This window comes from Papio anubis, chromosome 6 (genome assembly GCF_008728515.1).
Source record: "Papio anubis isolate 15944 chromosome 6, Panubis1.0, whole genome shotgun sequence".
Lineage (NCBI taxonomy): Eukaryota > Metazoa > Chordata > Mammalia > Primates > Cercopithecidae > Papio > Papio anubis.
This window is the reverse complement of record NC_044981.1, coordinates 70,561,149-70,585,090: the sequence shown is the minus strand read 5'-3', so window position 1 is coordinate 70,585,090 and position 23,942 is coordinate 70,561,149. Positions and strand designations below refer to the sequence as shown.

At 36.9% G+C, this 23,942-nt stretch overlaps 1 protein-coding gene across 1 annotated transcript in view; it reads left to right on the top strand.

The window, feature by feature from the left end:
* The window catches only part of TMEM30A (transmembrane protein 30A), a 32,312-nt gene extending 9,293 nt beyond the window's left edge, over positions 1-23,019 (top strand). The window contains exons 2-7 of the mRNA XM_003897814.4: positions 8,557-8,664; positions 10,946-11,053; positions 15,009-15,096; positions 16,441-16,584; positions 16,946-17,152; positions 19,629-23,019. Coding sequence (XP_003897863.1) covers positions 8,557-8,664; positions 10,946-11,053; positions 15,009-15,096; positions 16,441-16,584; positions 16,946-17,152; positions 19,629-19,822 — 849 coding nt within the window. The 3' untranslated portion in view covers positions 19,823-23,019. The remainder of the gene's footprint in view (positions 1-8,556; positions 8,665-10,945; positions 11,054-15,008; positions 15,097-16,440; positions 16,585-16,945; positions 17,153-19,628) is intronic.
* The last annotated feature ends 923 nt before the right edge of the window (positions 23,020-23,942 follow it).

The following is a 23,942-nucleotide window of genomic DNA, read 5'->3' as shown; positions in this document are numbered from 1 at the left end:
CAGATCCCACAGGGTAAGGGCTTAGTCCCACAAGACTGCCCTTCACTTCAGATGCCAATTGCAAGTCCCAGGCTGCAACCTGTACTTCTGGACAAATTGCTATAAACTGGTGTTCCCATGACCCCCTCCTTGAGTTTGCTTTATTTGCTAGAGCGGCTCATAGAACTCAGGTAAACACTTTACTTACGTTTACCCATTTATTATAAAGGATATTACACAAGATACAGAGTAAAAACCAGGTGGAAGAGATGTAAAGGGAGATGTTTGGAGAAGGGGGTCAGAGCTTCCGTGTGCTCACTTGTGTGCCACACTTCAGGCACCTGCATGTGTTCAACTCTCTGGAAGCTCTCTGAACCCTGTCTTTTTGAGTTTTCATGAAGGCTTTATTATGTATGCATGATTGATTCAATCATTGACCACTGGTGATCAACTCAAGTCTTCAGTCACTCTGCCCCCAGGGACTCAACCTTCAGTCCCTTTCTCCTTCCCACAAGTTCTATTCATGCCTTGGTCTTTCTAGTGACCAGCTTCCATCCTGAAGCTGTTTACGGGGCCCCAACCACCAACTGTCTCATTAGCATATGAAAGACACTGTTATCACTCAGAGACTGTAAGAGTTTTTTTTAGGAGCTCTGTACCAGGAAACTGGGAGCAAAGATTAAATATGTATTTCTTACTGTAAATCACAATATCACACAGGAAAACCAGTGAAGAGGCTGTTGGAAGTAATTCAAGCAGGAGATGATGATGGTCACAGTAGAACGGTTGCAGTGACAAGCAGTTAGATTTAGAATATATTTATAAAAGTAGAGCTAGTAAAATTTTCTTATGCAATTGATATATGGGGTGTAAGAGAAAGTAAAGAATCAAAGATGACCAAGATATTTTGGTTTGTAACTGAAGGGATCGAGTTGTCACTAGACTGCAGGAAAATGAGGTTTTAAGTAAGAGGATGTGGTGGGGGAAGTAGAATAAACAGTTCAATATTTGACTTGTTAGGATGAGATGCCATTAGACATCCAAGTTGGGAATAATGAGTAGGCAAACAAATATATGAATTTAGAGTTCAAGGGGAATGTTGAGACTAGAGTTACACATTTTGAGGGCTAATCAGCATAGATGATGTATAAAGGCCTAGTTAGCATAGATGATGTATAAAGGCCTAAGATAGGATGAAATCGTAAGAGTGATTTATAGGTCAAAGAAAAATGAGAAGATCCCTGAGTCACTCCAGTGTTTAGAGGTTGGGGAGATAAGGAGGAACTAGCAAAGGAGACTGAAAAGGAGCAGCCAGTGAGGTAGGACAAAAACATGGACACTGGTATCCTGGAATCAAAGGAAGAGCATGTGAACAACATGCCAAATGTTGTTGCTCATGGTTCACAGAAGAGCAGGACTGAGAACTGACTTTTGATTTAGTGACGTGAAAAGCAGTGGTGAACCTTACAGAGAGTGGCATCACCATCCACAGGGTTTTTCATGCCAGAAACCCTGGAAATCAACCTAAGGGTATTTGCCCTCATCCCATCTCTAGGCACTAAGTTCTGTAGATTCTGCCTTCTCTTTCTTTTGTGAAATCTGTCTTTTCTGTTCCTGCTGCCACTTTATTAGTTTAAGTTCTCAACATTTCTCACCTGGATTATTGCAGTGGCATTCTGTCTGGCATTTTCTTTAATCTCTCAGCACATTGCTGCCACAGTGATTCTTTTTAAGAGACTAGTCTTAATGTTTCCTTTTTTTTATTTAAAATTTCTCCTATGGCTCTTTCTGTCTAGCATTCAGGATACTGTTCAAACCCCTTTACATAGAGTGTAATTTTCTTCACAATAGACTACTTTCTTTTTTTCTAGTCTCATCTCCTACCACTCCCCTACTTTATGCTCTAGTCATGGCAAACTACTATAGTTTCTGGAATGTGGCATGCTAATAGTTTATCTGAAATGACCTTCCTTTTCTTATTCTATCACATTTTTAAATGTAGTTCCTATTAACATGGAAAGTCTTCCTTGATTCTCCTTTCTCCACCTGGTATATATGCTTCTCTCAGTTTCCAGAAGTACTAGCTTACAGCCTGCCTTAAAATTGTTATCCTGTAATTATTCATAAATGTGACTTTCTGTCCCATTTGTAAATTCTTTTGTAGCATGAACAATGTATTTTTCCATTTTGTATTCTCATCCTGTAGACAATGCCTAGCACCTAATAGGGACTCAGCTTTGAATGAGTGATGGAAACTCAGTACCATCAAAACATCTTAACACAGTTTGTTGAGAGTTTTTTGGTCATCTGAATGGTATTACGGGTCTGAAGGAGTTCTCGAAATTACCCAAGGAAAATATTATATACTATAAGTCAAACTTCTGTAACTGTGATATCCATCCATATCTAAAAGCAAAACAAATTTGCCTATTGAAGAGTAATCCAGGGAATGCTGAAAATTTAACAAACGGGTTAATTGGCAAATGTTGCAGCAAAGAGAGACAAATATCGAAACTATATCATGTTCCAAGCACCCAGTCAGGGATGTAGTCTTTCTTTGTACTGTCTCCCTGTAGAAAACATCTGCTCAGCAGCTCTCATGGAGAAATTTGCTGACTACTAGACTAGGTTGTATTTCCATACCACCTGTACTTTTTTTTTTTTTTTTAATCAAAATATCTATTCTACTTTAATATTGTTTTCTGTGTTAGATACTGAACTCCAGGAGGTCAGGTGCTAGGCTGAATCATCATTGCTGGGACCATAGAGGTACTCATAAATGTTAGGTGAATGAATGATTACATCATGATGGGCAGGCAGAAAGAAATTAAGGTCCCACTTCCTTTCTGTTTATATGCAAATATTTGATTATGTTATTCTCCTCAAAACTCTTCAGTTCCTTATTTCCTGCTGGACATTTTAACACGAAGGGTTACTTAGCTTTCTGAGGCTTTATTGTCAGCAGCAGTAACCAGCTCTGGCTAGCTTAGACAGGAAAACAAGTATTAAAGGAGGATTGGGTAACTCACACACAAAATGCATGGGACATATAGAGAATCAGGTTTGGAGACAAGTGGGAAGTAAGGGAGTTTTGAAAGTATAAACAGTCTGATCCAGATGCCACAGCTGCTGTTGAATTTTTCTTGCTGGACTACTGCTGTGACTGCTCATTTAATCACACCCACTCTTTGTTTCCCAGGATTCACTGCTTTATGTGGGAGTATCTGATTGCTGAGTGTAGCTCTTGTACCTTTACCCTGGCTACCATGGGTTTATGGAGAGGAAAAACCCATCTCTGCCTTTGGTTTCTGAAGTGGGAGGTGGAACCCTGCATCCTTCCAAAACTCACAGTGGACAATTCCACAAAACTTGGAAACAATTCCAATGACTGCCAGGGTAATTGTATTTTTAAAATGAGATGATTTGTGTTAGAAATAGATAATCGGTGCCATGAAGAGAAGTCAGCACAGCGACAGAGGACCTCTCAGCAATTCAGTCTTTACTTTCTGCAGAAAGGGTGCTACTGACAGATGGAACAGTGGCGAGAGCACACTTGAACAAGGGAAAAGCAACATATTTATCCCTTACGCATTTGGGTCGTCCTCACTGCTGTGTCCTGCATCCATTGACTGGAGCTGGACCTCACAGTCTTAAACTGGTACCCGATTTGCTAACAACCTAAAACTTTCCTAAGTAGGTAAGTGCAAGGGAGAACAAAGAAGGAGAGGAAGTTGCTTATGAAAGGTTTAATGAAGCAATAACAAATCCAAATAAGGAAGGGGCATAAGCTATGAGCTAGGACTTGCCTGGGCCTTTCCATTCATGCCTGAGTAAGCCAAAGCAACTAACTGGGCTAAAGTGTAAGAACTAATAGTTGATAGGAGGCTTTAGAGTAAGAAGCTATTATTTTTAGTGTCTATTATTTTGTTTTTAAACCAAGACAAGCTTTGAAGAGGAACTTTTCTACTTTCTGCATATGTATTAAGTACTTAAAATGCCTGGCACTTAGTATACATTCAATAAGCAGTAGTCAGTGAAATACAGTATATAGTTTTGGGTCCAGTTTACATTCTTAGCCGCCTCATTTCCTTCCAACATGAAAACGCTATAAATCCAAAATGTTTATGCTATTGTCCTTAAATATACCTTGTGCTTTCCACCTCTGTCTTCTCCGTATGCCACCTCTTTCTCTCTTTTCCGTCTTTCTTTTATGGCTCTGTTCAAATCTTTGCTGATTCTCAGTAAGAAAGAAGTACTGGCCCATCTATTTATTATTTCTCTATGCCATCCACTTTGGCACTTAGCATTTTATGATAGTTTTCTTGGTATTTATGTTATCTTTGATAAAGTAGTCTGCTAGGGGGCAAAGGGGACTGATTATTTCTGGGGGAAAAACAGTTTAGTAGAAGGAACGTGAAGCTTGGAGTCAGAAATCCTTGGTTCCAGCTTAGCAGTAGCTATTACTACGTATGTGACCTTGGACAAGTTTCTGAATGTGTTCTTTTTATATAAAATGGAGATAATGCTATAGGATTTTGGTGAGGGTCAGATGAAATATGTATGAGAAGGAAAAGGCTGTGTAAACTGTACACCGTATGATTGCTTTTGTATGTATCTTGTACCTAATGTCATGCCTTACATATAGGCTTAATATATTAATGATAATGATTTTTTTAAATAGTCGTATCAGATTTTCATGGCATCAAAAGACATGTAATTTTTTTTTTTGAGACGAAGTCTTGCTCTATCGCCCAGACTGGAGTGCAGTGATGTGATCTCGGCTCACTGCAAACTCCGCCTCCTGGGTTCACGCCATTCTCCTGCCTCAGCCTCCCTTGTAGGTGGGACTGCAGGCACCCGGCACCATGCTCGGCTAATTTTTTTTTTGTATTTTTAGTAAGACGGTTTTACCATGTTCGCCAGGATGGTCTCGATCTCCTGACCTCATGATCCGCCTGCCTCGGCCTCTCAAAAGTGCTGGGATTACAGGCGTGAGTCACCGCGCCCGGCAAGACATGTACTTGTAGATACATTTACAAAATTGTAATCAGATTGTGATGAAAATGTTATAGCTATCTTTTATTTTGTTCATGTATAATTTAATATTCAGTAATTACTCTTGGTTCCAATAAAATGTTATATTGTTATATTTTATACTGCAGCATAATTTATTAGATTTCAAATTCCATCAGATTATTTTTGTTCAGTTAAATAAAGAATATGATTTCTCTTGCAGATTTTGCCCCTAGAAACTAATTCTAGAGAGAGTGATTTGAGACGGTTCTGTTCAAAAGCGTACAATATGGGAATAAGTCCAGCTGGCAACTTTTTTTTTTAATGCTTAGATTAATCTTAAGAGGGAGAAAATGTACAGAGATTTTAAAATATAGTTTGTTTTTCTGAATGGTCTTTTCTTTCCTCTCTCCAACATCATAAAACTTGGTATTTAAATGGAATATTGTGCATGAAAAGGCCCCAGGTGCAAAGCTGTGGCCCAATAGGTCTAGTGAAAGATTACATAGGCTTTGCTTCTCTTCATTTAGGAGGCCTGTGTTTTTAGTTTGTTTTAGTTATATGACTAGCTCTTAGAGTTTTCAGTGAAAGAAAATTTTCTCTAAACAATTTCATCAGTAAACAAATAAGCTTTGATAGAAACCGTTTCTATAGGAGGTTATACTGGAATTTGACAAAACCAAGTTTTGTTAAGCAAATGTATGATTTTTTAAATGCAGCTAAATGTTACACCTTACCAAGGAGGACTACAGTGTCTTAATCAGCTGGGTGATACCTTCCAATGGGTGGGTTAAACAACCAACGTTTATATCTTGTAGGTCTGGAGGCTAGGAAGTCCAAGGTCAAGGTACTGGTAGATTCAGCTCCTAGTGAGGTCTCTTTACTGGGTTGTAGATAGCTGCCTTCTTTCTTTGTCCTCAGATAATGGAGATTGAGAGAGCTGTGGACTTTTTTCCCCGTCTTATAAGGACGCTAATCCCATCATAGGAGCTCCACCCTCATGACCTCACCTAAATCTGATTACCTCCCAAAGGTCCCTTCTCCAAATACCATCATACTGGGGGTTAGAGCTTCAACATAGGACATTTAGGGGGACACAAACATTAAGTTCATAACATTCAGGTGGCAAGTGAGCATATAAAAATGCTCAACATCATATGTCAATAGGGAATTACAAATTGCAACAACAATGACATATTACCACATACCTAGTAGGATGGTGAAAATCCAAAACTGACACCACCAAATGCTAAGGGAGAATGTGGAGCAACAGGAATTACGATGGAATGCAAAATGGTACAGCTCCTTTGGAAGTTAGTTTGGCAGTTTCTTATAAAAGTAAACATACTCGACTGGGCGCAGTGGCTCATGCCTGTAATCCCAGCACTTTGGGAGGCCAAGGCGGGCGGATCATGAGGTCAAGAGATAGACACCATCCTAGCCAGCATGGCGAAACCCTGTCTCTACTAAAAAATACAAAAATTAGCTGGGCATGGTGGTGCACTCCTGTAGTTTGGCTACTCGGGAGGCTGAGGCAGGAGAATCGCTTGAACCCAGGAGGCAGAGGTTGCAGTGAGCCGAGATTGCGCCACTGCACTCTGCCTGGCGACAGAGCGAGACTCTGTCTCAAAAAAAAAAAAAAAAAAAAAAAAAAAAGTAAGCATACTCTTACTGTATGACCCAGCAATTGCATACCTTGTATTTACCCAAGTGGGTTGAAAACTTAGGCCCACACAAAAACTTGCACGTGGATGTTTAACAGCTTTATTCGTAATTTCAATAACTTGGAAGCAACCAAGATGTCCTTCAGTAGGTGAACAAATCAATAAACTGTGGCACATCCAGACAGTGGATATTATTTATTGCTAAAAATAAATGAACTATGAACCCATGAAAAGACATATAAAATCTTAAATGAGTATAAGTGAAAGAAACCAATCTGAAAAGGGTACATAAGGTATGATTTCATATTCTGGAAAATACAAAGCTATGGAGACAGTAAAAAGATGAGTCCTTTCCAGGGATTAGCAGAGAGAGGGATCAATCGAGTACAGAGGTTTTTTAGGGCAGAGAGACTATTCCATATGATAACATAATGGTGGATACACATTATACGTTTGTCAAAACCCATAGAATATACACCAAGTGTGAACCCTAATGTGAACGGTGGGCTTTGGGTGATGGTAATGTGTCAATGTAGGTTCGTCGATTGTAGCGAATGTACCACTGTGATGTGAGATGTTGATAGTGGGGGAAGTTGTGTGTGTGTCAGAGGCAGAGGGTATATGGGAACTCTGTACTTTGTTCAGTTTTGCTGTGAACCTTAAACTATAAAAAATAGTCTATTTTTATGGCAGGAAAAAAAAAAGCTTTCAATTTAGCTATCAGGCCAGATCTTCTGACATCAACCAGTATACTGCAGTTCAATTCTGGAACTAACCACCCTGAATTAGTGTCAGACTCCACAAGTTTCAAGAGCATGGTCCCCAACAAGACTGCCCCCGCTTCAGACACCAGCTGCAAGTCAAGTTCTCCGGCCACTCATACTTGTCAACTGGCTACAAATCCAGGGGGTTCCCAAGACCCTTCTCACTACCTGGCCATAAGATTTCCCTGAATTCAGAAGCCATTTGCAAGTTCAGGGATCTCCAGGTCACCCATATTTCTGACCAACTGTCTATATATTCAGAGGGGATCCTAGAAGACACATATAGCAAGATCTCGAAGAGTCCTGAATGCAGAGCTTTTATGCCCTCTCCCTGTATACTTAGAACGTAGTTCCCTCCCGGCACATTAGTGGATTCACCAACCAGAAAACTGTTCTTCACTTCAGTGTCTAGAGTTTCTATTGGACTTCATGATGAAGACTTGATTGATTGAACACTAATTGATTGAACTAAATTTTTAGCTCCACTTTCCTCCTAAGAGGTTGGACTGGGCCAAAGGCCCCTAATCACACAATTAGTCTTTCTGGTGACTAGCTGCTATCGTGAGCCATCTTGTTAACATAAACCCTGGTGTGAATCAAGGGGCTTATGAATAACAAAGATACTTTTATCACCTGGGAAATTCCAAGCATAAAGCTCCTTGCCGGGAACCCAAAACAAAGACAAATTCAGCACCAGGTGTTGAAAAAACAGTAGCTCTTGATAACCTAATTTTTTTCAAAAGTATGTAATGGAAAGCTGGACTGAAAAGTATTTAAGATTGTAAGATTTAAGAGGATCTCTGTTAATCTAGTATTTTAATAGTTAGATGTTTTAGCTATGTAAATCTTTATCATGCAGTTTTGAATTTTGTATATATGATTTTATGCATAAATACATTTCTTTGATAAAAAGAAGAGAGGACTTTACTTGGAAAGATCAGCCAGTAGAACAACAGAGGACCCTTTCCAGTTTTTACCACTTCACACTGTCAAACAGATGACCTTAAAAACAGTTTTTGTCTGGGCTCTAGTTCATTTCATTGGACTTAATTTTCCTTTTATTAGCAAGTTATTTCAGAGTGTTTTAGGTATCCACTTTCTCTAAGGAAGTGCTTAGTTATATTTTTCTCTTGCAGATTGATTATACCGGAACAGAGCCTTCCAGTCCCTGCAATAAATGTTTATCTCCGGATGTGACACCTTGCATTTGTACCGTTAACTTCACACTAGAAAAGTCATTTGAGGTCTGTGTTTCCAAGTAATGTGCTAGAAAAGCCATGCTTTAAAAAATACTGATATTGTACTAAATGTCTTTTACTAGGTATTTTCCTTTTATAGAGAAGTCACTTAAATTTACTGGAATTTATAGGCTTTTGAGGAAGATCATTTTGTGTTTGGCTGTGGATTTTGCTGTCTGGTAATTAAATACATTTATTTGAATGGTTTATTTTAGTTCTTTGTAGACAAAATTTAAGACATTGTATTTTATCCTTTCACTAGATAATTTTATGACTGTACAAATCAATTTTTTATAAAGGTATATATACTTGTATTTTTAAAATTATTGCTCAAATTATTTTGCATACTTACAATACTAAAGCAAGCTTTACTTTAGAAAATAATAATTCTCCCATCACTTAATTGAATTATTTTTAAGACATATGAAGCATTGTAAAAAATGCAAACACTTATTAAAACCTTACTGATCATTTATGTTTTTTATAAGTAGTTAGAAATCCATCTGTTTGCATTTACACTGCCATTCTGAGCACATGCTAACGGACATAAAGATTCAGATAGGCATGTAAAGACCACTTTGTATTCTCCTGTGCCTGAAAATTGAGCTTAAAATAATTATTCTTAAGGGAGCAAAACTGCATTAATACATGCCAACTTTTTAGATTTTCTGCACTTAAGATTTTCTAAAGGTAGTGATGACTTTAATAGTCCCTAATAGTTGGTTGCCATCTAGTGGTTATAGATGCTCTTGCACTGAGATAAAGGACAGGATAGTGCTGTCTTTGAATAAAACATGAAAACAAATTTTGTAGAAGACAAATGTAATTATTTAACTTTGTTTCAGCAAAAACAAAATATACATTTAAAGCATCTTTATAAGTCCATGATTTTTCAATGCGATGAGCAGGCAATAAAGATGCAATAAGTTCTGCTTTTGTCAGAACAGGCACAATTGAAGAAATGAGAGACTAGTAGTGATACAGAAGCTCCATTATTTTTCTCTCCCATTCCAAAAATACTTCCGAACTTGTTGTTTGCAAAGGCAGTCAACCTCAGATTCATTCTCTTGTGGATTCTGTGTTTCTTCACAAGCTCAAACTTTGAATTGGACTAAACTCTTTTCAGGGAACTTCAAGTAGGTTATTTTGTCTCAGTGTTTATTCAAAGAATCTCTCAGTTTGCAAATTGAATTTACTGTACCGAATCTTGAGGTAATACTTCCTTTTAAAAAAGAATATTCATTGTCTTAATTTCTGTGATGCAATTTTGATATTCCCCCTCTTCCACAAGAAAGTTTCCATGTAAACATTTTCTTTATATAGAATGGGAAAATTTGCATGGTTTGACATTTGAAAGTCAAGCATTAAATAATTGATAGTGTATATGAAGATAGCAAATCAAGTGATGTATGCTTATAATGTTACTGAATTACTTTTAATTAAGGATAAGAATATAGAAAATAGAAGTAGCATCCAGAAATGAGAAAATAGCTTAATGTTTGCTACTTACAAAAATAATCATTTAAATGGCTTCTTAGCATCTTCTAAATAATTGTAATGTTTATAGGTTACCCTTCTTTCCCAGGTTATTTCAAAGTTTGCTCTATTAAATATATTAAAGTACTTTTCTTGATTATTATAAAGTGGCTTATTATCATAGAGACTCTAATTAGTAGTTTATTAACTCATATAGTATCCTCTTGAGGAATTTATTACATCCCAATTGAAGTTCAGAATTCACTTGGACAAGAAAAAAATGAATGTTTCAGCTGGACCTGGTGCTACAAACCTGTGGTGCATACCTCCCAGCATCTAGGGACAGAGGTGTGAGAATAGCTTGGGCCTAGGAATTAAGGGCCAGCCTGGGCAACATAGCAAGTCTGTAGTCTCTGGGATTAAAAAAAAGAAACAAGTTTGACCATTATCCCTGTGAAACGTTGATGCTAACTGGGTGAAGACCAGTTTGAATTAGAGAAAATTTTAAATTGAAAGTAGCTCAGAGTAGGCTAATAGATTCCTTGAAGATTCTTTTTTAATGTAAATAGTACTTCTTTGATGTCTTTAAGTATAGTTTTAAAGTTTACTTGTGCAATTTTGTAACGTACTTTCTTTAACCTTATTTACAGTTGCGCCATTTTAGATTGCTAAGTACTGGTGGAATTTACCCCACTACCTATTACAAATTGTAACCTAGTAAAGTCCAAATTACGTAGCTTTTATGTACACATGAAATAAGTTTATACAGAATAGTTTTTGTACGAAAATTTTTCCCTCTCTGTTTCTCTAGGGCAATGTGTTTATGTATTATGGACTGTCTAATTTCTATCAAAACCATCGTCGTTACGTGAAATCTCGAGATGATAGTCAACTAAATGGAGATTCTAGTGCTTTGCTTGTAAGTAAAATGATAAATATGAAAATATGATATCTGTAAAATAAGAATATGTGGTAACTGTTCAGTTAGAATTGTTAGGATGAAATTAAAGTGTTGTCATTTATAGTTTGTATAGTGAGGATTTTTTTTTTTCCCCCTGAGATGGAGTTTCACTTTGTCGCCCAGGCTGGAGTACAGTGGCACAGTATCGGCTAACTGCAACCTCTACCTCCCAGGTTCAAGCAATTCTGCCTTAGCCTCCCGAGTAGCTGGAATTACAGGCGCATATCACCACGCCCAGCTAATTTTTGTATTTTTAGTAGAGAGAGGGTTTTAACATGTTGGCCAGGCTGGTCTTGAACTCCTGACCTCATGATCCGCCCACCTCGGCCTCCTACAGTGCTGGGATTACAGGCATGAGCCACTGTGCCTGGCCTGTATCATAAAGATTTTTAGTTAAAATATTTTTTCCTCAAATTTGCACAAATGCATTGATGCCCAGACTGGTTTGGAAATCTGTGTGGACTAGAGGATCTTAGTTTGTTTACTGTGGTTCAGTTTTTTAGTTTTCCATAGTAGTGGCTAGTGCCTAAGTATTTTTTCTTTTTTTTTTTTTGAAACAGAGTCTCACTCTGTCACCCAGACTGGAGTGCAGTGGCCTGACCTCGGCTCACTGCAACCTCCACCTCCTGAGTTCAAGTGATTCTCCTGCCTCAGCCTCCCGAGTATCTGGGATTACAGGTGTGCACCACCAAGCCCGGCTAATTTTTGTATTTTTAGTAGGGACAGGGTTTCACCATGCTGACCAGGCTGGTCTCAAACTCTGGACCTCAGGTGATCCGCCCGCCTCGGCCTTCCAAAGTGCTGGGATTACATGGGTGAGCCATCGCCCGGCCCTAAGTATTTTATGTTACTGTTGCCAATGCAACAAACATTCAGAGGCCCTGAGCAATTTAGGATTTCTTAGAATTGACGAATCTCTTAGAATACAATTTAGGACTATGTTGTGAGCAGCAGGGGCCTCCTAAACATAAACTGTAACTGCTCTAGGTTGCTCTGATTGGTTTTATTGCTGATCATCAGTTCCTGATGTGTGGGATTTTAAGCAATACAAGTCTACTTAAAGATTCCTTGGTATACACAGGGTTCTGGTTAGGCCTATGATAGTCTGAATCTATGTGGGGTTTATTCCATAGGATCCAATCTTTAGCACTCAAATCCAGAGAAGATGATGTACTGTGAGATACACCAAGTTTCTAGACCTTTCTGAATGTGTTTTTTTGGGAGTATAGATTGTGTGTGTTCCAAAACCCCAAAAATGGTGGCTGGTTTACAATTATTTTATTTACATATCTGCTCTGTTCATTGAGCGTAAAGAAAACTGAAACTGATTCTTATAAACTGCAAGCAAAGATTTCAGGCCAGACCAGGAATTGATCAATTTTTTCTGTAAAGGGCCACATATTATGTGTAAGGCCCTTTACAATCTGGCATCAGCCTCATTATCTTATATACTATCTTTAATACATTAAACAAGGCCTGGCTGCCCTGGGCCTTGTTTGCTGCTCCATAACCATGCATTGTGACACAAGTCATCTGCTCGTCTTGCCATTTAGCATTTCATTTATTTAGAATGCCATTTTTACTCTTCCCTGGAGGTCTTCTCATCTCAAGGCCTGCTATTTTTCTAAGTGTCCTTCCATGCAAAAATGTGCTTCTTTACATGTTTTATTTATTTTTTTGTTCCAAGTCACTACCACTTTTTGCTTTGATAAACAAATTGTGTCTCACATCATCCAAGCCTGCTCCTTTCCAGGCCATTCTCATAGCAGCTATAGAGATGTTTTTAAAAAGTATAAATATCACTTCACTACCTAAAATCTTTTAGTGGTCATATTAGCACTTGTAGTAAAATCTCAGGATGATCTGAGCTATGCGTAATCCTCTTATCACATATCATCCTCCCTCTTGGCATGCTCCAGCTACATTCACCATTACCTTCACAGAAATAAGTTCTTTAGTGGCATGTGGTGTTCTCTTCATCCTGGCTCTTATTTCTTATGACAGTTGGTTTGTAAGGGTCTGCTTCCTTTGTTACATTTTGAGTTGCTTAAAAATAGGGATCGTATTCTTTTCATTTTTCTGTTTTTAGCACCTAGTATGGTACATGCTACATATTAGGTACTCATCAAATAGCTTTGTTTTTTTGTTTTTTTTTTTTTGAGATGGAGTCTCACCACTCTGTCACCCGGGCTGGAATGCAGTGGTGTGATCTCAGCTCACTGCAAACCCTGCCTCCTGGGTTCAAGCAATTCTCTGCCTCAGCCTCCTGAGTAGCTGGGATTACATGCGTGCGCCACCACACCCGGCTAATTTTTGTATTTTTAGTAGAGATGTGGTTTCACCATATTGTCCAGGCTGGTCTTGAACTCCTAACCTCGTGATCCACCAACCTCGGCCTCCCAAAGTGCTGAGATTACAGGCGTGAGCCACTGTGCCCAGCTTGTTTTTGTTTTTTTTTTTGAGACAGGGTTGACTTTGTCACCCAGACTGGAGTGCAGTGGCATGACCTCCGCCCACTGCAACCTTTGCTTCCCGGACTCAAGCAAACCACCCACCTCAGCCTCTCAAGTAGTTGGGACTAACGGCGCACGCCACCATGCCTGGCTAATTTTTTGTATTTTTGTAGAGATGGGGTTTCCCCATGTTGCCCAGGCTTATCTTGAACACCTGGACTCAAGGGATCCTCCCGCCTTGGCTTCCCAAAGTGCTGAAATTAGAGGCGTGAGCCACCGTGCCCGACCCTCGTCAAATAGCTTTTGTAAGCCAGTTAATGCAAAGTACCTAGCATTGCTTAGTTTAGTACCTGACACATAGGTAGTAAATAATATTTTGCTTTCTTTTAAAACTTCCTTAAGAATTTAGTGGCTAGCAGATATATTTGCCCTAATGTTAATAGCTTTATCAATACAGATGGTGTAGGGACCAAATAGCTGAGAAGTCAAATATTGAAGAGACTTTATGAGATACCTGCCACAGGCTTCCTTAGCCTTCTCTTATCTTTTCCATTCACACAAGTGCTTTTTTCCAGTCTAGACATGGAGAATATAGATACAAGTCAAGGTTAGCTGGTAATGAAATAATCCTAAGAGGTCTAATTAGGGTCTTCTTAATTTCTAATTGAGATTATCTTGGTATGTTTATGTGTTTTGAGACATAGCTTAATGTGGCGGGAGGGTCCCAGCTCAGACATACACCTAACCTCAGACTTGATACAATTTCTAGTTGAATCCCATAACTGCCACACCTCTTTAAGATCCTCAGTAGGGACTAAGTCAAAACCAAATCTGGACCACAGGCAAATGTTCTGCCTTGTCAGCATTTTTGTTTTTCTTGTACCTGGGTGCACAGTTTAAAGATTGATATATTCTAGGAATCTGCACTAAACTCCTTCCTTCCTTTCTTAGATATAGGATTTAACCCCAAATCACAAAATTTGAGATTGTATAGTTGGACGTGTTTATTTTGTGAAGCCCAGTTAAATTAAAGGAATTGCCCAAGGAACTAGAACCTCTAGCGTCTTTAGTTCCAGTTTAAGATTTTCTTGTATCACAACTGGATTGGCAATAGACCATTTCTTAATTTTTCTTGGGCAGAAAACCCTTTGTGGTAATGTTTCTGTGATCAGAAAATCAAAAGGATGTTTATTGGATATATGCATATATGACAAAACATATGCAAGTAAAGGTTATGTTACAAAGGTAAGACAGTAATGTTCAAAATACATTTTGAATATTTAAATGTGGTATTATTTATAGCCTACTTACATTACAGACATATGTATTACAAGTGAGGAAAATATAGGTGTTGAATTCTTAATCAGTAATTTAGGGATAGCTCATAATTTAGGGATAGCTCATAGTTCTCCCAAAGGCCTGGATAATAATTTCTCTTTTCTTTTCCTTCTAAAAATCAGAACCCCAGTAAGGAATGTGAGCCTTATCGAAGAAATGAAGACAAACCAATTGCTCCTTGTGGAGCTATTGCCAACAGCATGTTTAATGGTATGATATAGATACAAATATAGACATATATAATTAGGACAATTTGCATAATTTCATTACAGATTTGATTAGTAAACATGAATGAAATTGAGAAACTCCAACATTTAAGACTAAATCGAGTATTGAATGGGGTATTATAATGCTTTGTGATTTTCTTTTGAGCATACTTAAATTTTAGAATGGATTTCTGTCTCTGAGAAGAAAGAAGCAGAAACATTCTGCTAATCTTCGTATTTCATATAACTTAAAATAAAAGTCAGGCTGACCTTCCCACTCACTTTATTTTTGTCGTTGAAAAGGAGCTATAATTGATCATTTAGAGCAGCACTATCTGATAGAAAGATAATGTGAGCTGTAAATACAAGTCTTGTAGGTAATTTTACATTTTCTTTCTTTCTTTTTTTTTTCTTTTTCTTTTTTTGAGACAGAGTCTCGTTCTGTCGCCCAGGCTAGAGTGCAGTGGCGTGATCTTGCTTACTGCAACCTCTGCTTCCTGGGTTCAAGCATTTCTCTTGCCTCAACCTCCCCAGTAGCTGGGATTACAGGCGCGTGCTACCACACCTGGCTATATTTTTTGTATTTTTAGTAGAGATGGGGTTTCACCATATTGGTCAGACTGGTCTTGTACTCCTGACCTTGTGATCCACCCACCTTGGCCTTCCAATATGCTGGGATTACAGGCGTGATCCGCTGCGCCTGGCCTGGTAATTTTAAATTTTCTAATAGTCCTATTTGAAACTGTGAAAAGAAACAAGTGAAATTAATTTTAGTAATACATTTTATGTAACACAGTATATCCAAGATACTATTACTTCAGCATGTAATGCTATATAAAAGTTGAGATACTTCATATTCTAATTTTTTATACTAAGTCTTTGATATCTGATGTGTATTGTACACTTACAGAACATACTCATTTGGACCAACCACATTTCAAAAGACTCAGTAGCCCTGTGTGCCTAGTGGCTGTTGTATTAGACAGCGCAGACGGATAAATGGATAAGCAAGAAGCAATTAGGGATGCATTATTGGAAGGAAGGAAGGAAAGGTAGATTTACCTTGCAATTATAGTTGGGTTAATGTTAAAACATTTGATCTTAGTTCATGTCAGCTAGCCTATGGGTAAATGAATTAGAACTCTGTTAAGGGAAGAGAAGTCCATCTAGCGTTATAAAGTTACCATACTTAATCCACATAGGAATAAAGAACAAATGTGAATCATATGCCTACTCTGTCACAACCACTTTTGGAAGCAAATATCAGGTCCTTATTTCTCACAGAGTTAAGCAGTTGCTATGAGTTTTCAAGAGATATTTAGTAATGTCTTCCTTTTCTTGTGTTTAGATACATTAGAATTGTTTCTTATTGGCAATGATTCTTATCCTGTACCTATCGCTTTGAAAAAGAAAGGTATTGCTTGGTGGACAGATAAAAATGTGAAATTCAGAAATCCCCCTGGAGGAGACAGCCTGGAAGAACGATTTAAAGGTAAAACATTACTAATATCCCTTAAAAAATTAAACTAGGAGTTTTAATGAAGTATTTAAAATTTTCTGTCTTTAGAATCTTAAAGTTTATGCTTTGAAAAACACAGTTTTTCTTTCCTCACCTTCATACCAAGTTAGGTAAATGTTCTAATGTACTAAAATTCTAAAGGAAATGTATACTTTTAATTATGAATTCAGTTTCTGTGGTGTCTTATAAGCATTTCAGCTATAATATTTTAAAATTGCAGCAAAGCTTCTTTTGAATAAACCCCTATTTATTATCCAAATTTATTTGTTTCTCTGCCACTTTAATTTCACAATGTAATATTTTGTCTCCTCATCCCTTCCCCACTCCTTTTAAGGTACAACAAAGCCTGTAAACTGGCTTAAACCAGTTTACATGCTGGATTCTGACCCAGATAATAATGGATTCATAAATGAGGATTTTATTGTTTGGATGCGTACTGCAGCATTACCTACTTTTCGCAAATTGTATCGTCTTATAGAAAGGAAAAGTGATTTACACCCAACATTACCAGCTGGACGATACTCTTTGAATATCACATACAGTATCCTTTTTTGGCTGGGTATACAGATTCATAGAGATTGAAAGGAGTCTACTCCAACCTTATATGTGTTATGTGGCATGTTACCTTGGGCTTTAGTTTTGGGATCTGCATTTTTACAAAAGTATGTGTGGTATATGCGAGAATGTATTTTAAAATTTATATCTTCTAGTAATGTTTTCAATTTGCATATACTTGGTACTGGGGTTTGAAGCATATTGTTTGGTAAATTACTTAAAATGTAGGTGATTGATTTATTAACAAGCTAGGTATTTTTAAAAGGGAGATTGTAATTGGGCCTAATGTAAAGGCCAATGAGAGTACCTAAAATTGGGAGTTGAGTGGTACTGGGATGTTTTAATATATATATTTTTAGATATTAAAAATCAATGGATGTGTTAATTTGTATCAATATAATTGTTCATAATTTTGATCTATTGGTAGTAACAAAACTCAAAACATTTTATTATTAGCTGTTCCACATTAATAAGTTCACATTCGGTGCTGATAAATAACATTTATTCCACTCTATGTGTTAACACTGTGCTGAGTGTTTTCTGCTCATTATTTAATTCAGGCAGCAGCATATCTCCCTATTATAGACCAGAATACAGGAATATCGAGCACTTAAGTAACTTACCTGACTTTACACAGGTAATAACAATGAGTTGGGGTTCATAACCAGGCTGTTGACTCCAAAGGCCATAATTTTACTCTCAGCTACCAACATAGGCTGCATCTCCGCTAGTTCACTCAGTTACACCAACCCATATCTGCATAGATGCAGTCTTTATTAGGAGGGAAATAGTAATTTCTTTTATTCTAACCAAAGTCTTTACATCTTTTAATCTGGAGCCTATATTTTACATACACTGTGAGTGAAGAGATCTCCCAATGCTAGAATCTTAAATGTTTGCTGATCTTTGCATTTTTTATTTTCATAATCCAAATGAGTCATAATCCAAGTGGGTTTTGGTTTTAAAATGGATTAGTAAATGGTTAAATTAATAGACCCAATTTCAAAATAAGGTTTTTTTTGGATTCTAGTCTCTTGATATTGCACCTGAATACACAAGTAAATATGGCCTGCTATGGCAAGCTAAAAGTGACCAAGTTTTTGAAACTAAATCCACATTGGAGCAGTTTTGGACAGACAGACCCAGTTCAAGTGCTGATTTCTAGAACATTATCCTGAGGAGATAGTCAAACTAGAGAGCAGCTCTGTTAAAATTAGCATCCAGAAAATCTCTAGAGAGTAAGGGCACATTTAGCAACCTGTAGCCTAGGGCACAATGAAGGGAAGTCTGTGAAGCACTGAGGAATTCTTAGTTGATAGATGATTGCCACACAGGAATTCTGCAGCAGGGTCCCAACTTCGAAAGAACTATCTAAAGGAATGCATGATATATATGGCAGATTGAGAAGACTTGGTAAGACAGGAATTTGGACCTGCAAAACATCAAGGGTTAATTTTCAAAATTGGGCATACGGTGGGAACTGAAGACTTCTAGAATGAAGGCAGAAGCCTGTTTCTTTAGGGTTGGGATGCTAGAGAGAGACTAGCATGGGCAATTTGATACTGTATCCCACAGAATGTTGGGTTAGCTAGAGGTCTTAAAATCATTCCTGCCTTAGTTTAGGGTTGATTTAAGAAGTTAGCAGAACCAAACCTGCCATTGGGAGTTAGGGACCCATAGGGACCCATCTGTGGGGATGGAGAGTTGAAGAAACCAGAGAAACAGATAGGGCCTAACCCTAGATTCAAAAGATGCTTTTGAAAAAGTTGTAAACTTTTTGCATGGAGACTTGGTTCTGGCTTCTTCGCTACCTTACCTCTTGCAAAATTCTACAACTGGTCCATGTAGATAATTCATCTAGTATACTGGTGCCCTATTTCCTAAATCTCCTTAACAGCCCACCCTTCACTTCCACTGTTAGCTATCAGCTGTGTCACAGAGTGAGTTTTGCCATTGCTCTAAATCGGCAAGTTAAAACTTTGTTATGCTCTTTGACCTTTTGCTCAGAGCCTTTTCATAGTCTCATAACTACACTCTTGCTACATGTGTTCTTTGAGCCCACAGAGACTTCTAGTCCCTGATTTTTCCATTTTCTCCTGGTCTGTCAGTCTCTTTGTGTGGGCTTCATTGTTCACTTGAATTATTTTTTTCACGTTGCATTCCTTTGAGGTCTTTTGCCCCTTCCATGTAATGAGACCAAAAGCACCTGAGAAACTGCGTAACCTTTACATTTTGTTTGTTTTGGTAAAATATTTTGGCTTTTACTACTGACATTTAATTTGCTAAATCAGTCTTTCAAGATAATATTTTGTGTGTGTGTGTGATTTAGAACATAGGAGTAAGGTACCTGTGTATCCTAGAATTACACAAATGAATTACCAACAATTAAATGGCAACTTTTAAAATTATATTTTAAACATCAAGTAACCAGAGATGGAAAAATCTTCCTATACCCTCTTCAGATTACCCTGTACATTATTTTGATGGACGAAAACGGATGATCTTGAGCACTATTTCGTGGATGGGAGGAAAAAATCCATTTTTGGGGATTGCTTACATCGCTGTTGGATCCATCTCCTTCCTTCTGGGAGTTGTACTGCTAGTAATTAATCATAAATATAGAAACAGTAGTAATACAGCTGACATTACCATTTAATTTTATATTATGAAAGCAAATCATCTGCATGTGCATCAAGGCCAGTCCTATTCAACCTAGCTTTCGAATGCTGATGTCTGGTTAGTATGTCATTTTGAAGTTGGCACATAACTTTTCTAAAAAAAAAAAGCAGTCTTTGTTGTTTGCTTCTTCCCTATGGATGACTTCTGAAAATATATGACGGGTATAAAAAAATTAGCTATATTGATCATATCAACACTGTAATTGCTGAAATGGCATTCTAATGTTTGCTTTTTATTGGGACAGGCCACATGATGCATAGAGCCTCTTTCATGTGACTTGTGTCTACTGCTTAAATCTTTATGCTGTGTTGATGATATTATATTGACATATGATGCTATATATGTGTATGTATTTTGTGGAGAAAGGGATTACAAGATGTATGAGTATAACGACTTGCTAACCTTTCAGGATTCAGAGAAAGATGAAGAAAGACCATATCTAAATAATATACTTCATCGTTTTCATGTGTATAAATGCTTAAAATACCGTATTTGTTGAGGTGGTTCATGTATCCAGTTTATCCAGTACAGTTATTTGTCAAGCTTAGCTTTGATTTCAAAGGACATGCTTACCTTATCTAGCATAAGAATTAATGCTCCTGTCTGCAGTGGTTGGGTAGTAGGTCCTGCTTAGGAGAATTAAAAAATTCCTCTTTCCATTTGGTTAAATGTTGCAGTCAGGAACCCCAACTCACTTGGAATGTTTTTATATGTAATCATTTCCCTTGAAGCTTATGCTTTATAAGGGAAGAAAGAATTCAGGTGATAATGGGAAAACTGCTTGGCAGAGCTTCATCTTCTGCCTCAACTGTAAACCACATGTAAATGCTTAATGGAGACTGTTTTCATTCTTGTGATATTTAACATTCAGAAAATTACTTCAGCTTTGGAAATACCTCAGGCTGTTTTTATTTTGCAGGTAAGTGTTTTGACTTAAGTACTAATATTCCAGAAATTTTTCAAAGCAGTAACCTTAATTTCCTATGTATTTCATTCCACTTTTGCATATAGGTCAAATGGCAATGTGTATGCACATTCTCTTTAGTTAATGCACCAATTGTTTTGGTTGGTTTTCCTAAGACATACTTTAAAAAGATGTTCTGTAAATTTCCTAATTAAATTATGGGGATTTTGGAGTATGTACATGATAAATTATAATATGTATATGGTTGAAGTTATTTTATTTTTTACTAACTGGAATTATTTTAATATTCCTTATTGAATAAATGCTGTAACTTGTTTGCTATGGAACTTATTCTTAAAGTTCTAGTTAAAAATAATTTTTCCACATGCATGAAAATGTATGTATTAATCAGAGGTGGCTTGATTACATTGAAATTGCTTTATTGTTGTTGTTGTTTTTTTTTTTACTGAAATAACTCATGTTTGTGTAGAAGAATGCCTGTTTATTCAGAGTTTATATTTTCCTTCAGTTATATTTTAAATCAAAAGACCTGGGTAATGTATACTTTTGATTAATATATACTTTTTTAAAAAAACAAAAAGCAATGTAATGGTTAATAGTAGAAATGTGCCACACTTTTCAAGTTTTATATAACATATGAAATTCAGTTAAAAGAATGTGTATTTCATAATGACTTTTAACTGGTAAAAATATTACTTGCACGAAGTACTTGATGTATGGTTATCCTGAAATTTTGGAGTATTTGGTGTGTTCTTTGTCTAAAAATAGTCTTTGTTTTGTCAGTCCTTCAGAATGTTATTTATTCTGAAAATTGTCCCTCTTGCACTTGGCAGTTTATTTTCTGGGATACATTGTTGGGGGAGAGGGGTTTCGCCAGTCTTTCCAGATTGAGTCTGTGCTGTTTAAGGAGGACTACCATCCTGCAACTCTTTTTCTAATTGGGGCACAGAGAGGATGTCAGTAAAGAAAAGTTGAAGAGCCCTTTCAGCACTTTCTCATCTGTGGAGAAGATAGAATCTTAAAATACATTTGGAGTTTTATCTGTTTTACAAGTGCATTGATGGCCTAAGTTCCTCCTATTTTCTGCTGTTTGATCTCTAAGGAACTCCTGTTGCTAAATATGAAGAGTATGGAACATTCATATGGTCTCTGTGAAGCATAGGGGGAGGGAAGACATTTCTTTTTCTTATAGGCTTTATGCTCAAATGTCATAGTCACCTTTCAAAGAATCATGTTGCATTTTAAATGCACCCAGCTTAAGTAGAAGGCATTGAAGGATGCATTAATTTTCAGGAACCATTTTGAATTATGAAAATATTCCCAGTTGAAGAAATTATTCAATAAGTAAAAGCTAAGAAATTTCATTGAAATCATAAGGCAGTTTAAGCATAAATTGATAAAAATAGCTGTGTACTACTAATTAATAGAAAATCATTCAACCAAGAGAAGAGTCAAATGAATATCATTTGTTTATTGGCTAGTGAGTTTCTTTGTAACCTTGATTTTATTAAGTAATATTCGGTTAGTATGTCCTATGTTAATAAAAATGAACAAAATTAATTTTGCTATGTTCAGGTGTCTTGATAAAATAACAACGCCCCAGTGTTGTTGCTTATGTTTAGCACTAAATTTTAACACAGGGTCAGTGAGTCCAGGTTTTAACTTCTTCATGCCTGGATGGGATGAAATGTAATTCATTGTTAAATTAATGCATATTTGTATTTATTAATCACTGTGACAACATTAACCATCTGTTCTTACCAGGAAGTGGTCAGATTATCATCTGAGTTACAGTTAGACTGGCTAAGTTTGGTGTTAGATCAAGGGGAATGTCCAGTAAACAGAGAGGTAAGGATGATGAAAATAATGAAGTGGGGTACACAGGAAAAACCTGACTGCTGAGGAAGAGCAGCTGAGAGATAGGGTCAGTGAATGTGGTTCAGCCTGCTACCTCTCCTGTCTTCATAGAAACATTGCCTTAGAATTATTGTATGACACTTTTTTTGTTGGTTAAGCTGTAAAGTTTTGTTCTTTGTGAACATGGGTATTTTGAGGGGAGGGTGGAAGGAGTAAGGAAGTGCTCCTTTTACAAGAATTTCGATGCATGAGTGTCTGTTGTAGGGTTTGGATGATCTAGTAAAGTGTTTTAGAACCCCTTTTTATCCCATGCACCATTCGGTAAACATAAAAGTCACAATTCTGCTAATGTCATTTGGAACTTCAAAATAAATATCTTGTCTAAAAACAAATCAGACAATGGTGGCCTTATTTCCTTTTATATATCTATAAAATGTGTCAAAGTAACATGTGTACACAGTTTTAAAAAATAAAATAATAAGTTCTAAAGGCTTTATGATAAAAAATAGTAGTACCTGCCTGAACTTTCCTTCCCTCCCAGAGGCAATCACTTTGACTTCAAAAGTTGTTTCTTCTGTTATTTATCTTAGTGTATCTAAATAGTATGGCTATTATGTTGCTTGATGTAACAATTTTAGACATTATTGTCTTCTTAGTAATGTTACATGATGATGTAGCTCTCTAACACACATACTTTGCCTTCTGTTATATAGTTACATCATATTTAGTAAACATATTAGCTGTTATTTAATTATGACTGTATAAATATTGTATACTCTAGGGCAAATGTAACATGATTTTCTTTTGCATAATTTTATTTTTCCTGTAATTAATAATTGCCTCATTTTAAACATTTACATAACTTTCTACAAATTTACCTTAAAAATTATCCAACTTCTCTGTCAGGTCTGCCATGTTCCCATCACTAGTTTGAAGGGTTTTTGTACCCAAATATCAGATAATGTCCCTGTTTTTACCAGAGATCTCTGCTGCAGTTGTCCTTCTATGCCAGTCTGTATGGTTGCTCTCTTGGCCTACTATACAGTGATGATCCCATGACCTCCCTTTGTCATCCTGTGTTGGACTTCCCATTTCCTAGTTTACTTTGTTTACTAGAGCACTTCCTAAACACTTACAGCTTCCTAAGAAATAGTATATGAAAGTTAAATTTTTTGAGGTCTTAAATGTCTAAAACACCCTTTTTCCATCCTCATATTTCATTGATAGTTTGACTACACATACAACTTTAAATTAAAAATAAGCTCTCTCAGCGTCTTGAAGGCATTGCTCCACTCTTGTCTAGCTTCCATCGTTA